Raw genomic sequence first — 17,604 nt, 5'->3', positions numbered from 1 at the left:
CGAGCTATTCTTCTCACACACTAACCCGGGGGTGACTTCAGTCTGGTTGAGTCAAACCAAAGAGCTTTCCAGAACGTTTGCAATCTGAGAGAGAAGATGTCTGCTTTATAACTTATCTTTGGAAGACCGAGCTGGGTCAAAACGTGTTGCACCATACATCCACTGACATGTTAAAAACTTTCCTGGTCTGCTGCACTTTTTCAAACCGTGAGAGTACATGTCCTTGTACTGTGCCTACTATGGTTACCTACAGTATTTTTTTTATGACATAAAATGCTTTACAATTCAATCAATCAACCAAAAGAGGGAGCAACAGTTACAAGACAAAGTGCAGAGGAGAGAACCCTTGAGAGGAACCCTACTGCTGACTTAGTGAGTGTTTCTGTATCGCTCTATCCCTTACCTCCACAAGTCTTCCCGTCATATGTAGCACAGACCCAGTCATGGCATTCACAGCGTGGTCCATAGTAGTTCCCTGGCTCTGCGACCTGGCATATGCAAGTCCCACAGTCACACTCTCCCCTACCACTGCAGATAAGGCCTTCAGGGGTCTTGCACCGCCGTTGGGACGACTCAGCAGACAGCGTACATACCTGCCTGGGAAAACAAGAGGATTAGCTTTTTATATCTCTATAGACTATAGATCACATATTTGATGTACGTATTGAGTATATTATTATCAACACAATCTCCATAACTGGCCATAACTGCAGCAACAGAGAGATGGCATGGCTGGCCCTTTTAATTATGACGTATGGGGCAGTCTGTGGAGCCGTCCATTGATTGTGGAATGTGTTGACATTAAGGTTAGGGTTTAGGTTTGGGAGAGGGTTAGAAATAGAAAAAATAAAAGTACAAAATTATTGCCTACAACTGGGATTGAACCTGGGAGACCATTCTTAATCACCAATGTCCTATAGTGGGGCAGTTAAGCAGATAAATTGTTCACTTCTTTGATAAAAGCACCAAATTTGGAAAAGATGTAGATTCATGTACCCTGAAAATATTTAGATTGAAGCCACCCCAGATTTGACCCCTGGCGTCCGTGGCGACCATCTTACAAAATGGCTGCTGTCGTTAGCACTATTTATCTGGACTTTTGCAAGACAAACGCACCAAATTTGCTTTGAGGTAGATTAATTTACCCTGAATAGATTTAGATATGGAGCCACCACAGATTTGGCCACTGGAGACCTTGGTAGTCATCTTAAAAAATGGCCATAGATGGTAATGCAATTTTGAGACAATCACCACATTTGGCACAGAGGTAGATTTAGAGGTAGATTTAGGTACCCTAACATTTTTAGATCTAGAGCCACCACAGATTTGGTCCCTGAGTGCCATGAATGCCATCTTACTAAATGTCCCCAGGCTGTACAACTATTTTACAAACATTAAACCTACAAAACATCATGGCATATAGTGTACTTCTTTGACTTTTAAAAGTCATAGCCTATACCTCTTGGCTTGAATCTTCTGAATGGCAAAAAGGATTAAAGGCCCAGTGCCGTCAAAAACTTGATTTCCCTATGTTATATATACACACAGTACTAGTCAAAGGTTTGGACACACCTACACATTCAAGGATTTTGTCTTTATTTTTACCATTTTCTATATTATAGAATAATAATGAAGACATCAATACTATGAAATAACACATATGGAATCATGTAGCAATAAAAAACGTTGTATAAATTATATTTGAGATTTTTTTTGCCACCCTTTGCTTTGATGACAGCTTTCAATACTCTTTGCATTCTCCCAACCAGCTTCACCTGGAATGCTTTTCCAAAAGTCTTAAAGGAGTTTCCACATATACTGAGCTCTTGATGGGACAAACTTCCAGAAGGACAACCATCGCTGCAGCACTCCACCGATCAGGCCTTTATGGCAGAGTGGCCAGACGGAAGCAACTCCTCAGTAAAAGGCACAAGACGGCCCTCTTGGAGTTTGCCAAAAGGCACCTAAATGACTCTAACGATGAGAAACAAGATTCACTGTTCTGATGAAAATAAGATTGAACTCTTTGGCCTGAATGCCAAGCGTCTGGAGGAAACCCAGTACCATCCCTACGGTGAAGCATGGTGGTGGAAGCAGCATTATGCTCTGGGAATGTTTTTCTGCGACAGGGACTGGGAGACTAGTCAGGATCGAGGGAAAGATGAGTGGAGTGAAGTACAGAGGGATCCTTGATGAAAACCTGCTCCAGAGTGCTTAAGACCTCAGAGTGGGACGAAGGTTCAGTTTCCAACAGGACAACAACCCTAAGCACATAGCCAAGAGAATGCAGGAGTGGCATTGGGACAAGTCTCTGAATGTCCTTGAGTGGCCCAGCCAGAGACAGACTTGAACCCGATCGATCATCTCTGGAGAGACCTGAAAATAGCTGTGCAGCAATGCTCTCCCATCCAACCTGACAGAGCTTGAGAGGATCTGCAGAGAAGAATGGGAAAAACTCCACAAATTCAGGTGTGCCATGCTAGTAGCGTCATGCCCAAGGAGACTCAAGGCTGCCAAACTTTCTTCAACAAAGTACTGAGTAAAGGGATTGAATACTTATGTAAATTAGATGTTTCTTTTTGAAATTTGTAATACATTGGAAAACATTTCTAAAAAACAGTTTTTGCTTTGTCATTATGGGGTATTATGTGTAGATTGAGGAGGGAAAAAAACGATTTCATCAAATGTGAAATAAGGCTGTAACCTTACAAAATGTGCAAAATGTCAAGGGGTTTGAATACCTTCCGAAGGCACTGTATGCACTGGGGTTGGAACAACTCAGCAAATAGAAAATAAGGGAGGAGGAGAGGTTGACCTCTCTGCATACAGTGTGTCTATAATACATTTGTTGTGTATATGTATTAGAGCTGTCTGTCAATTAGATTTCTCATCTTGGCCTTTATTCTTATGTGTTATAGGTACAGTGCCTTCAGAAAGTATTCATACCTCTTGACTTGTTCCACATTTTGTTGTGTTACAGCCTGATTGATCTTTTCACAAACATCAACACACAATACCCCATAATTGTCACGGTCGTCCTCCTCTTCATCTGAAGAGGAGAGGCGAGAAGGATCGGAGGACCAAAATGCGGCGTGGTATGTGTTCATCATTAATTTTAATACAGAAAACACTGAACACTGAAACCCTATACAAAAACAATAAACAAAATAACCACCGTGAAGCTAATGCAAACTGCGCGGAGACAAGCAATCAACATAGACAATCACCCACAAACAAACAGTGCAACCCAGGCTACCTAAGTATGATTCTCAATCAGAGACAACTAATGACACCTGCCTCTGATTGAGAACCATACTAGGCCGAAACATAGAAATCCCAAATCATAGAAAATCAAACATAGACTGCCCACCCAACTCACGCCCTGACCATACTAAATAAATACAAAACAAAGGAAATCAATGGTCAGAACGTGACAATAATGACAATGGAAAAACATGTTTTTAGACATTGTTGCTAATTTATTGAAAATGAAATACAAAAAGATCTCATTTACATAAGTATTCACACCTCTCAGTCAATACTTTGTAGAAGCAAGTTTTTGCAGCGATTACAGCTGTGAGTCTATCTGGGTAAGTCTCTAAGAACTTTCCACACCTGGATTGAGCAACATTATTATTTTAAAAAATCTTCAAGCTCTGTTAAATGTGTTGTTGATCATTCCTAGACAACCATTTTCAGGTCTTGCTTTAGATTTTGAACTAGATTTAACTGTAACTTGGCCACTCAGGAATATTCACTGTCTTCTTGGTAAGCAACTCCAGTGAAGATTTGGCCTTGTGTCTTATCCTGCTGAAAGGTGAATTCATCTCCCAGTGTCTTGTGGAAAGCAGACTCAAACAGGTTTTCCTCTAGGATTTTGCCTGTGTTTAGCTCCATTTAGTTTATTTTTCATTAACTATCCAGTCCTTAACGATTACAAGCATACCCATAACACGATGCAGCCACCACTTTGCTTGAAAATATGGAGACTGGTACTTGTATTGGATTTGCCCCAAACATACAACTTTGTATTCAGGACAAAAAGTTAATTGTTTTGCCAATTGTTTTGCAGTATTACTTTAGTGCCTTGTTGAAAACCAGATGCATGTTTTAACATATTCCAAAGCATCTTCCCACGGCTAGGTACCCATAACTTGATGCAGCCACCACTATGCTTGAAAATATGGAGAGTGGTACTCAGTAATGTGTTGTATTAGACTTGCCCCAAACATTGCAAACAGGATGCATGTTTGGGAATAATTTTTATTCTGTACAGGCTTCCTCCTTTTCACTCTGTCAATTAGGTTAGTATTGTGTCGTCAGTGTTGTTGATCCATCCTCAGTTTTCACCTACCATTAAATTCTGTAACTGTTTTAGTCACCATTGGCCTCATTGTGAAATCCCTGAGCGGTTTCCTTCCTCTCTGGCAACTGAGTTAGGAAGCACACCTGTATCTTTGCAGTGAAAGTACAATTAAAATAACTTCACCAGGCTCAAAGGGATATGTCTGCTTTTTTTTAAAAGACCCATCTACTAATAGGTTCCCTTCCTTCTTTGTGCGAAGCATTGGAAAAACTCTGTGGTCTTTATGGTTGAATCTGTGTTTGAAATCCACTTTACAGATAATTACAGATCCACTTTACAGAAATCCACCTTTCAGATAATTGTATATGTGGGGTACAGAGATGAGGTAGTCATAAAAAAAAATGATGTTAAACACTTATTTCACACAGAGTGAGTCCATGCAACGTATTATGTGTCTTGTTAAGTTCATTTTTACTCTTGATCTTATTTAGGCCATAACAAAGAGTTTCAATACTTATTGACTCAAGACATTTCAGCTTTTCATTTTTAATACAAAATATAGAAAAACATTCCACTGTGACATTATGGGGTGTTGTGTGCAGGCCAGAGCCAAAACATCTCAATTTCATCCATTTAAAATTCAGCATGTAACACAACAAAATCTGTAAAAAGTCAAGGGGTGTGATTTTTTTCTGATCGCACTCTACATTCTATATCTATGCTATACCTTTCCTCATCCCTTCTTTTAACTTTTTCCATTTTCTTTTGGGGAATAGTAATGTGTGTTTCCTTTTGTAAACAGTGCTGGTCTCTGGTAACAATCCCCATCTCAAGAGTCAAGAATCCCTCTGTTCTCTCTTCCCTCACTTTCTTCCCTCATTTTATTTCCTGTGAAAAAGTTATTTGTCTATAGGTGCAAGGTGACTGTGTGAAGTTTTACAGCTTTAATTGTAATCGTACTCACTTTCCCTTTCTTTCTGACTGTTTCTCTCACTCTCTGTCTTCCTATCCTCTCCTCTCTCTCCATGCCGCTTCCCCTCTCTTGTTTTTCCTCTCTTTCCCCCTCTCTCTCTCCCACCTTCTCCCTCTCTCTCTGACTGTAAATCTTTTGTGGCTCCTGAACGTTCAGCTCTGCAAATGCTGTAGGAGTATCTCACAAATGAATGGATTATCTCATTGTAATGTAATTTCTATTACTATTCACGTCCTATTTTAAGCATAATGTGAACTAACCAATACCTATGAACTAACTAATACCTAGTGTACTCTAAAGGCAGGAATACCTCCTATGGCTGGTGAGCTACTGTATGACAACAGCTAACCAGTGCAATATAAGAAAATGGTCATTTGACAATAGCTATAATGTTTCTCTGTGTTATGTAATTCAACTGATAATGGCCAAGGTTAGAGCTGGGGTAGAAACCTACAGTCTACAGACACAAGTATGTCAATGTTCAATGTTCATTTCAAATAGGTTAAAGGGAAAGGAAAATGGGGATACCTACTCAGTTGTACAACTGAATGCAGTAAAATGTGTCTTCCGCATTGAACCCAGGTTGGAATGGAGAATGAGAACCAAGAAAAGAACAAACTGTACAGATACAGATATAGGATCTCAATTTGATCACTCTCTTGTTGCTGAGAATATTCCAGCAAAGCTGGAAATGCAAACTTGTAGTGTATATGAGTTTTTCAAAGGATTCTAAAGTTAGCAATTTCCACTTTGAAATTTCAGACTTGATTTGCCCGTACAAAAAATGTATCACCCCCTACAAAAATGTCCCTTAATTATAATCCACATAATAATTCACATTTCCTCTTGTTGCAGAACTATTTTCCTGCTGTAGCAAACTGGCTGTACAGTCATTCCACTTGGACTGCAACTCCAGACGGGCGATCTTTCAAAGCTTTTGTTTTGCTGTCCCACTCACTCTTTTGGTCTAGGTTTCTGACATTCTTTTCTATTCCTGGCCTCACATGCTAAGGCCTTTCCTGTTCAGGAACAGCAGAAATATTCCAAGGGGTGAGTAAAACACAAATATCAAATATTCCTGCCACTCCCAATTTGATAAAGGAACAGCTTATTTCACTCTTTATGGAATAATGCATGCATACCTTATCTAAAAGAAATGGTGGCACATTAACAAACACAAACCAACCAGGGAGAAAAAACTCAACCCTGCATTTGAGCTATGGGCTACAACAACATACTGTTATTAAACCTTGACTTCACCGTAGCTGTCACATGTACAGTAATGGTACAGAAAGCCTCTATATTTCCCAATTAACATGTGCTGTGGATTTTGGGGCCTACCACCCAACCACATAACACAACAACAAACACCCTACACAGCCTCAACATTGGCCACATTCACACGCGCTTGCGCACACACACATACACACAGCCCCCTGGTGCATCTACTTTGAGTAAATACCTCCTTCTCTCCTCAGCTGAGTCCAGTTTACAGACTATGCTCTGCAATGTCATGTGGCAATACTTACTGCAGGCTCCCCTTCAAGGCCAAGGCAAAGGAAGATGTGGTTTCCCACATTCACATCAGACAACTATTTCACTGTCTATTTTTGTTTAGTTTTGTGTAGTATCATAAGAAATGCAGATGCATGATACAACACACCACAAAACAAGCACTCATGACATTTCAAGGGAATGGTTTCATATCCTGCAAATGCAGCTTGATCTTTGAATGTGTAAAAAAAATGGTCATCAACACTTTGTACAGATACAGTTCATATGACATAGACATTCTTTTCCACTATTGATGTAACATTTGTTCAATAACTTTTCAAAATCATATCATGTCCTTTGAAAACACCTACCCAGTGCAGAGGTAGCAACTTTCTTACGTGTCAATAAAATAAAAAACTTGTACTCCATAATAGAGAATCTGACATTACAAACTTAACCAACCACATTTACGTACACTACTGTAACGGCACCTTTTTCTACTTCTAAACGTTCACCCAGTCAGCAGATCTCACCTCTCTCTGCCCTCTCTCTCTCTCTCTCTCTCTCTCTTTGAAACCCCCAAACTAACTGAAAAAGAAAGCCATGGTGAAACTCCAAAACTCACCCCAGCGATTGTAACAAACTTTGCTCGACAGCCGTGAGCAGAATAAGAAGCAAGGGAACTAACATACAGTTCACCAAAGCCTCCGCACGCATGTTTAAATCCCACAGAAACCTGGAGTGAAGTCGCCTACAAGAATTTACCCCCTTTTTTCCCAAACAGAGGGAGAGCTAGAGGGAGCGAGGAAGAGGAGGAGTGAGGAAGAGAAGGAGAGAGAGAGGGAGAGAGAGCAACGGGTTGGTCAGAACTGGTCAACCCTTCAGAGGCCAATAGCTCTCTCTCTCTCCATACAAGTGCCTTTGATTAGTTGTGACTCTCTCAGGCTGAGTCCTGGGCAGGAGTTGGAGAGGAGGAACCTGCCAAAAAAGAAAAGAAAAGTTCAGTCACAGTTATGTAATTAGAAACAGTCTTTCATACATATGATTTATCGTTGTTTTTTTCTCTTTCTTTCCTGAGTCCTGAGTTTCTTGATCAAAGACAAGTATTGAATCAAAAGTACCCTAATAGGTACTATACCTGACCATGGTCAAACTAATGAACAAATTTAGTCAAAAAAGCAGTATTCATTGAACATTTAAATATTTTATTAGCATTTTTCAATTGTGTAAAAAAATGTTAATAATTATAGGCCTATTTAGATTTTTTTATTTTGTGATTATTGGAAGACACCTGACAAATGACTGATTCCCACAATCCTACAATTCATTAATTGTGGGGGCAATTTATTTTTACTGTTGCAATACATTTACCTAAATAATTGTCATATATTGAATTTCCATGTCATGATTGCACTGACTGTTGGGTTTTTAAGGATTATGGACTTGTCTAAACCAATAGTATACACTGATTTAAGCCACGCAGGCACTGCCAACCAACTGACGCTGCATGCTATTGCCAGGAAAATCCTAATTTTGGTGTTATATTTTCACTATTTAGGATTTCCATGTGAGGCCTGTGGTCTGCCAAACTTTTGACTGGTGCTGTATATCCTGGTACTTGTCACTTTATACATACCTATATGTACTGTACACACAGTATCTACCTCAATTACCTCGTAACACTGCACATTGACACAGCACTAGTAGAATACTGTACATCAACTGTATATAGTTATTTGTTATGTATTTATTCCTTGTGTTATTCTTTTTCTATTATTTCATTTTTTTCTCTCTGCACTGTTGGGAAGGGCCCGTAAGGAAACATTTCACTGTTAGTCTTCAGCTGTGTTTATGAAGCATTTAACAAATTAAATGTTTATATATTTTGTATTATTTTCCAATTCTCAAGGTACAGTGCCTTGCAAAAGTATTCATCCCCCTTGGCGTTATTCCTATTTTTTTGCATTACAACCTGTAATCTGAATGGATTTTTATTTGGATTTCATGCAATGGACATACACAAAATAGTCCAAAGTGGTGAAGTGAAATTTTTAAAATTACTTGTTTCAAAAAATTCGAACAAATAAAAATCTGAAAAGTGGTACGTGCATATGTATTTACCCCCTTTGCTATGAAGCCCCAAAATAAGATCTGGTGCAACCATCATACACATAATTTGTTAAATAAAGTCCATCTGTGTGCAATCAAAAGTGTCACATGATCTGTCACATGATCTCAGTACATATACACCTGTTCTGAAAGGCCCCAGAGTCTGCAATACCACTAAGCAAGGGGCACCACCAAGCAAGCGGCACCATGAAGATCAATGAGCTCTCCAAACAGGTCAGGGACAAAGTTGTGGAGAAGTACAGATCAGGGTTGGGTTATAAAAAAAAATATCATGAACTTTGAACATCCCACAGAGAACCATTAAATACATTAAATACAATATGGCACCACAACAAACCTGACAAGAGACGGCCGCCCCTCAAAACTCACAGACCAGGCAAGCAGGGCATTTATCAGAGAGGAAACAAAGAGACCAAAGATAACCCTGAAGGAGCTGCAAAGCTCCACAGTGTAGATTGGAGTATCGATCCATAGGACCACTTTAAGCCATACACGCCACAGAGCTGGGCTTTATTGAAGAGTCGCCAGAAAAAAAGCCATTGCTTAAAGAAAACGATAAGCAAACACGTTTGGTGCTCGCCAAAAGGCATGTGGGAGACTCCCCAAATATATGGAAGAAGGTACTCTGGTCAGATGAGACTAAAATTACAATTTTTGGCCATCAAGGAAAACTGGCGCAATTCCAACACCTCCCTGAGAATACCATCCCCACCGTGAAGCATGGTGGTGGCAGCATCATGCTGTGGGGATGTTTTTATTTGGCAGGGACTGGGAAACTGAAGGAATGATGGATGGCACTAAATACATGGAAATTCTTGAGGGAAACCTGATTCAGTCTACCAGAGATATGAGACTGGGACAGAGCTTCACCTTCCAGCAGGACAATGACCCAAAGCATACTGCTAAAGCAGCACTTGAGTGGTTAAAGGGGAAACATTTAAATGTCTTGGAATGGCCTAGTCAAAGCCCAGACCTCAATCCAATTGAGAATCTGTTGTATGACTTAAAGATTGCTGTACACCAGCGGAACCCATCCAACTTGAAGGAGCTGGAGCAGTTTTGCCATGGCAAAAATTCCAGTGGCTAGATGTACCAAGCTTAATTGCTGCAAAAGGTGGCTCTACAAAGTATTGAGTCTGGGGGGTGAATAGTTATGCATGCTCAAGTTTTCTTTATTCCTGTCTTATTTCTTATTTGTTTCACAATAAAACATATTTTGCATCTTCAAAGTGGTAGGCATTTTGTGTAAATCCAATGACACAAAACCCCCCAAAACATGTTGTAATTCCAGGTTGTAAGGCAACAAAATAGGAAAAATGCCAAGGGAGGTGAATACTTTCGCAAGCCACTGTAATTCATTTCCAGCCTTATTCATACAGTTTTGTTGAATAGGAAATACATCATATACAACATTTAATATTTTAATATTGGTCAAATCAAATCAAAATGTATTTGTCACATGCGCCGAATACAACTTACCTTACCTGCTCATCAAGTCCTCCCAGATCCCCGTGGGTTGGGATTCTCCTGGCTCCAGCGACACAACCCACTCATCAACAGGTCTAATTTACCACTAGGTCACTTGGACAGTTATGGAGTTTATTTTCATTCCAAACTCCATTAGTACTATTGTATCCTTAGACCTCAGAAAGTACTGCTTCATATTTTTTGTTGTTATAGCTAACACTAATAATATTATCTACACCACTCTCTTTTTTTTGTCAAATCACATTAGTGTGTGGGAAGGGATGCAGCTACCCCATGTGCAGAAATGCACACTGCTGCAAGCTGCATCACTGCAAACTATGGACCTTTACAATCTTAAGCCCATCTACAGAAGCAAACTAAACTGACATTTAAATGCTCACCTTGGCAGAGAAGTTAAATATAAGGCCTGGGCTACAGATAAGGAGTTTTCACCCGGGCCCTGCTCTTGCCCGCCCCTCCAGAAACCTTGTTCTTAAAGCTAAAGATCCGGATAACATTCTGCGGATGTGTTTTTTAAACACATATTCGTTTTTTCTAACATAGCTGCTGCTCACACACACTACCTTAGCTGCTGGAGCAGGTAATGGAGCAGATAATGGCGCTGGAGGGGATAGCTGCCATTAACTATTTTGTGTGTTTTTTTGTGTTGTTTGTAACTTATTGTGTACGTAATGTTTCTTCCACAGTCTCTTATGACCGAAAATAACTTCTGGATATCAGAAAAGCAATTACTCATCTTAAACTGTACAAAGATTTTTTCTTTAACGAGTTGGACACAGAGGATTTACTCCAGATACCAGACCGGGCCCAAATCCCTGTCATTCGCATGAAGAGAAGATGCCGATACAGGTGCCTTGTGGGTAACCCGCCTCTACCATCTGTCCTATTGGCCAATGTACAATCATTGGAGAATAAACTGGATGAGCTCCATTCAAGACTATCCTACCAATGTTACATTAAAAACTGTAATATATCTTATGTTTCACTGAGTCGTGGCTGAACGGCAACATGGATAATATACAGTTGCTTGGTTTTTCCCATGAATCTTCAAGACAGAACAGCTGCCTCCAGTAAGACAAGGGGTGGCGGCCTGTATCTTTTTGTCAATAACAGCTGGTGTGCGAAATCAAATATCTAAGGAAGTCTCAAAGTTTTGCTTGCCTGAGGTAGAGTATCTCATGATAAGCTGTAGACCACACTATTTACCAGAGTTTTAATCTATAATATTTGGAGCCCTCTATTTACCACCACAAACTGATAATGGCACTAAGACCACACTCAACGAGCTGTATACAGCCATAAGCAAACAAGAAAATGCTCATCCAGAAGCGGCACTCCTAGTGGCCGGGGACTTTAATGTAAGGAAACAAATCTGTTTTACCTCATTTCTACCAGCATGTTACAAGTGCAACCAGAGGAAAAAAAACTCTAGACTATCTTTACTCCACACACAGAGATGCGTACAAAGCAATCTCGCGCCCTCCATTTCTATCCTCCTGATTCCTGCTTAAAAGCAAAAACTAAAGCAGGAAGAACCAGTGACTCGCTCAGTACAGAAGTGGTCAGATGACACAGATTTTTTTATTTTTTTTTATTTTTTTTTATTTCACCTTTATTTAACCAGGTAGGCTAGTTGAGAACAAGTTCTCATTTGCAACTGCGACCTGGCCAAGATAAAGCATAGCAGTGTGAGCAGACAACAAAGAGTTACACATGGAGTAAACAATTAACAAGTCAATAACACAGTAGAAAACAAAGGGGGGAGTCTATATACAATGTGTGCAAAAGGCATGAGGAGGTAGGCAAATAATTACAGTTTTGCAGATTAACACTGGAGTGAAGAATGATCAGATGGTCATGTACAGGTGGAGATATTGGTGTGCAAAAGAGCAGAAAAGTAAATAAATAAAAACAGTATGGGGATGAGGTAGGTGAAAAAGGGTGGGCTATTTACCAATAGACTATGTACAGCTGCAGCGATCGGTTAGCTGCTCAGATAGCTGATGTTTGAAGTTGGTGAGGGAGATAAAAGTCTCCAACTTTAGCGATTTTTGCAATTCGTTCCAGTCACAGGCAGCAGAGTACTGGAACGAAAGGCGGCCAAATGAGGTGTTGGCTTTAGGGATGATCAGTGAGATACACCTGCTGGAGCGCGTGCTACGGATGGGTGTTGCTAAGATGCTAAGTTACAGGACTGTTTTGCTAGCACAGACTGGAATATGTTCCGGAACTCATCTGATGGTATTGAGGAGTATATCACATCAGTCACCGGCTACATCAATAAGCGCGTCGATGACGTTGTCCCCACAGTGACTGTACGTACATACCCCAACCAGAAGCAATGGATTACAGGCAACATCCACACTGAGCTAAAGGGTAGAGCTGACGTTTTCAAGGAGAGGGACTCTAACCTGGACGATTATAAAAATCTCGTTATGCCCTCAGACAAACCATTACGCAGGCAAAGCTTAAATAGAAGACTAAGATTGAATCCTACTACATCAGCTCCAACACTCGCCGGATTTGGCAGGACTTGCAAACCATTACGGACTACAAAGGGAAGCCCAGCCACGAGCTGCCCAGTTACACAAGCCTACCAGACGAGCTAAACAACTTCTATACACGCTTCAAGACAAGCAACATTGAAGCATGCATGAGAGCATCAGCTGTTCCAGACAGCTGTGTGATAACGCTTGCCGTAGCCGATGTGAGTAAGACCATTAACCTTTTCATGCGTTGAGTTCCAAATATCTCTATTGGTCACCCCAGCGTGAGCTTTTTTATGCACGTGATGTTAGAATGTTCTCTTCATTCCAGAATGTGATTGTTACACAACAGTACATTTAATCCGCGCTGCCCTCAAACCAAGGCACGCAGCCTGTTTTTATTTATAGGCTGTATTCAACTTGTCAATTTCTAATTATTTTCGAACAAGTTTTTTTATTTTCTAAGAACAGTTGGACTTGAGGTGTGTTCCGCCTCCTCATTCAATCACATAAAAGTAGTTATTTTTTACTTTTGTGGACAATACATTTGTTAGACATTTCTGACCCGGACAAAATTCCCCAAGCACTTCCCAATTGTTTGTGCAGTTCAAGTCTGCAGACATTTGAGCATCTCCTGTCAGAACAGGATCTGCACACGTGTTCACATTTTCTGTCTGTTGCCTGCATCATAGTCATTGTTGTTTTCGTTACCAATAATAACTTTGGAAATGTGTGCGTTTCTATCAAAGTAAGTGTAATGACTTTCATTAGAAGAAGGCGAAGACCAAGGTGCAGGTGGTACGAGTTCATATTATATATTCTGACTGAACACTGAATACAAAATAACAAAAAGAATAGCCGAAACAGTTCTGACAGGTGCAACAAACACTAAACCAGAAAATAACCACCCACAACTAACAGTGGGAAAACAGACTACCTATGTATGGTTCTCAATCAGAGACAACGAAAGACAGCTGTCAACATTTCACTAAATGTGGTTGTCCCCCATTTAGCTTGTTTACCCCTCACTCCTGGCTCTCTCTTCTCCTGTAGCTCCAAGGCATAGTGAATGGTCTCCACTATGTCTCCCACCAGCTCCTCTGTCAGAAACAACTAGAAGGACTCTGCCTCAGATGGAAAATGCAAGGGCCGTTGCACTCCAGACTGGGACTCATTAAAGCAAACAGCAGGGCCAGGAGGGGTGAAATGGCTGGCGGCCTTCCAGCTACCACAGAACTCCTGTACTTCATCCACTGTCGGTCTGCCTCCATCACCACCAGCATCTTCAAAGAGGACTAGGACTTTGTCAGTGGACAAGGGGTCCTCAGATTCAGGGTTCTCACAGGCTGGGGGGGCAGCTCCTCACTGTCACTGTCAGAATCTGATTCCTGACTTTCAGACTCATTGTTTTTAAATCTCCAGAATTTCCGCATTTGTGAGTTGTCTCCTTTTGAAAGACCTTGCTAATGCTACAGCTTAGCTCACTAGCTACATACATAAACAACAACACTGAATTGCTCAGAGTGGGAGTGAGAGGTTATGTAATTGACTGCTGGCATGCACCACTTGTATCAATAAATCACGATCAGAAAATGTTTTGTGTGGTAATTATTTATATATTTATACTGTTTTATTCACATTTTCAAGTTCTATTGACAAATCATGCATTCCGATTATTGCTTAGATTGTAATGGGCACATATTATGTGTGTAAAATACTTATTTGAAGGTTGTACTGATTATGATGAGCTAAGCTAATTCCAGCTATGTGTGGAGCCATGTTTGCTGACATACAATGCATTCTGGGTGTCACGTAATCGTCTGTCGGACCAAAGATGTTACAACAAAATGAGGTGCGTAAAATGTTTCTGAAAAAAGACAGTGTGGCCAGCTCAAATGCTGATTCATTCGAAACTGGCCATTCTAAATAAGTGTTTTAATTAAGCGTTCTAATCACACCGGTTTGATGGTACGCTACAGGGATCACTGTGTGAAAAGGTTCAACAGGTCAACATTCACAAGGCTGCAGGGTGTGTACTACCAGGATGTGTACTCCGAGCATGCTCTGACCTACTGGCAAGTGTCGTCACTGACATATTCAACCTGTCCTTGGCCGAGTCTCTAATACCTGCATGTTTCAAGCAGACCACCATAGTTCCTATACCCAAGAACACCAAGGTAACCTGCTTTATTGACTACAGACCCGTAGTCCTCACGTCTGTAGCCATGAAGTGCTTTGAAAGGCTGGGCATGGCTCACATCCACACCATCATTCCAGAAACCATAGACCCACTCCAATTTGCACACTGCCTCAATAGATGACGCAATCTCTCTCTCTTGAACTCAACACTGCCCTCTCCCCCCTGGACAAAAGGAACACCTACGTGGGAATGCTGTTCATTGACTACAGCTCAGCATTCAACACTATAGTGCCCTCAAAGCTCATCACTAAGCTAAGGACCAGGGACTAAACACCTCCCTCTACAACTGGATCCTGCACTTGCTGACGGGCCACCTCAGGTGCCACGCCGATCCTCAACACGGGGGCCCCTCAGGGGTGTCTGCATAGTCAAAATCCTGTACTCCCTATTCACCATTGACTGCATGGCCCAGCACGATTCCAACACCATCATTTAGTTTCCTGACGACACAATGGTGGTAGGCCTGATCACAGATGACGATGAGACAGCCTATAGGGAGGAGGTCAGAGACTTGGCAGTGTGGTGCCAGGACAACGACCTCTCCCTCAACATGATCAAGAAAAAGGAGATGATTGTCGATTGCAGGAAATGGAGGGCCGACCACGCACCAATTCTCATCGACAGGGCTGTAGTGGAGCAGGTTGAGATCTTCAAGTTCCTTGGTGTCCACATCACCAACAAACTATCATGGTCCAAACACACCAAGACAGTCCTGAAGAGGGCTCAACTATGCCTATTCCCCCTCAGGATACTGAAAAGATTTGGCATCGGTTCTCAGATCTTCTAAAAGTTCTACAGCTGCACCATCGAGAGCATCTTGACTGTTTGTATCACCTCCTGGTATGGCAATTGCTCAGTCTCCGACCACAAGGAGCTACAGAGGGTTGTGCATACAGCACAGTATATCACTGAGGCCAAACTTCCTGCCATCCAGGACCTTTATACCAGGTGGTGTCTGAGGAAGGCCCTAAAAATTACCAAAAAACTCCAGCCACCCTAGTCAAAGTCTATTCTCTCTGCTTCCGCAAGGTAAGCAGTATTGGAGCGCCAAGTCTAGGTCCAAAAGGCTTCTCAACAACTTCTACCCCCAAGCCATAAGACTGATGCACAGCTCATCGAATGTCTACCTGGACTATTTGCATTGACCCCCCCTCCCCTTTTTTTTTACGCTGCTGCTACTCACAGTTTATTATTTAAGCATAGTCACTTTACCCCCACCTTCATGGACATATTACCTCAATTACCTCGACTAACCTGTACCCCCGCACATTGACTTGGTACCGGTACCCCCTGACGAGCTCAGAGCGAGAATCTCCTTCTAGAGAGACATCAGGGATTGTAACATATTCTGTTTCACGGAAACATGATTCTCTCGGGATATACTGTCCCCATCAATACAGACAATTTGATTCTGAGTACATTGCACAGACAGGAATAAAGAACTGTCCGGGAAGAAGAAAGGCCGGAATGTATGTTTAATGATTAACTACTCATGGTGTAATTGTGATAACATACAGAACTCAAGTCGCTTTGTTCACCCAACCTAGAATACCTCACCATCAAATGCTGAGAGTATTACCTCCCAAGATAATTATCTTCGGTTATAGTCACAGACGTGTATATTCCTCCTCAAGCCGATACAACGACGCTCAAAGAACTACACCGGACTTTATGCAAACTGGAAACCATATATCCTGAGGCAGCATGTATTGTTGCTGGGGATTTTAACAAAGCAAATTTGAGGAAAATGCTACCGAAGTTCTACTAACACATGGACTGTAGTACTCACGCTAGAAAAACTTTGGATCGCTGCTACTCAACTTTTCAAAATGCCTACAAAGGCCTTCCCACGCTCTCCCTTCGGCAAATCTGATCATGACTCCATTTTGCTCCTCCCTTCCTAAAGGCCGGAACTCAAAAAGGAAGTACCCATGCTAAGGTCTATTCAAAGCTGGTCTGACCAATTGGAATCCATGCTTCAAGATTGTTTGATCATGCCGACTGGGATATGTTCTGGGTAGCATCTGAGAATAACATTGACGAATACATGGATACGGTGACTGAGTTCAACAGGAAGTGTATAGGAGATGTTGTACCCACTGTAGTTATTTAAACCTACCCAAACCAGAAACCGTGGGTAGATGGCAGCATTCGTGCAAAACTGAAAGCGCGAACCACTGCATTTAACCATGACAAGGTGACTGGGAATATGACCAAATACAAATAGTGTAGTAATTCCCTCAGTAACACAATAAACATTGCAAAATGTCAGTCGAGACAAAGTGGAGTCACCATTCAACGGCTTAGACACGAGACATACAGTACCAGTCAAAAGTTTGGACACACCTACTCATTCAAGGGCTTTTCTTTATTTTTATTATTTTCTACATTGGTGAATAATAGTGAAGGCATCAAAACTATGAAATGACACATATGGAATCATGTAGCAACCAAAAAAGTGCTAAACAAACCAAAATATATTTTAGATTTTAGATTCTTCAAAGTAGCCACTTTTTGCCTTTGTGAC

The 17,604-nt window shown here is 41.2% G+C and overlaps 1 protein-coding gene across 1 annotated transcript in view; it reads right to left on the bottom strand.

Moving 5' to 3' along the window:
• itgbl1 (integrin, beta-like 1) overlaps positions 1-7,664 on the bottom strand; it is a 125,240-nt gene extending 117,576 nt beyond the window's left edge. The window contains exons 1-2 of the mRNA XM_020472573.2: positions 7,399-7,664; positions 404-597 (exon numbers count right to left, since the gene is read on the bottom strand). Of these exons, the coding sequence (XP_020328162.1) occupies positions 404-597; positions 7,399-7,490 (286 nt within the window). The 5' untranslated portion in view covers positions 7,491-7,664. The remainder of the gene's footprint in view (positions 1-403; positions 598-7,398) is intronic.
• Between the last annotated feature and the right edge of the window lie 9,940 nt (positions 7,665-17,604).

Source organism: Oncorhynchus kisutch, linkage group LG26 (genome assembly GCF_002021735.2).
Source record: "Oncorhynchus kisutch isolate 150728-3 linkage group LG26, Okis_V2, whole genome shotgun sequence".
Classification (NCBI taxonomy): domain Eukaryota; kingdom Metazoa; phylum Chordata; class Actinopteri; order Salmoniformes; family Salmonidae; genus Oncorhynchus; species Oncorhynchus kisutch.
This window is presented reverse-complemented; position numbering and strand designations above follow the sequence as displayed.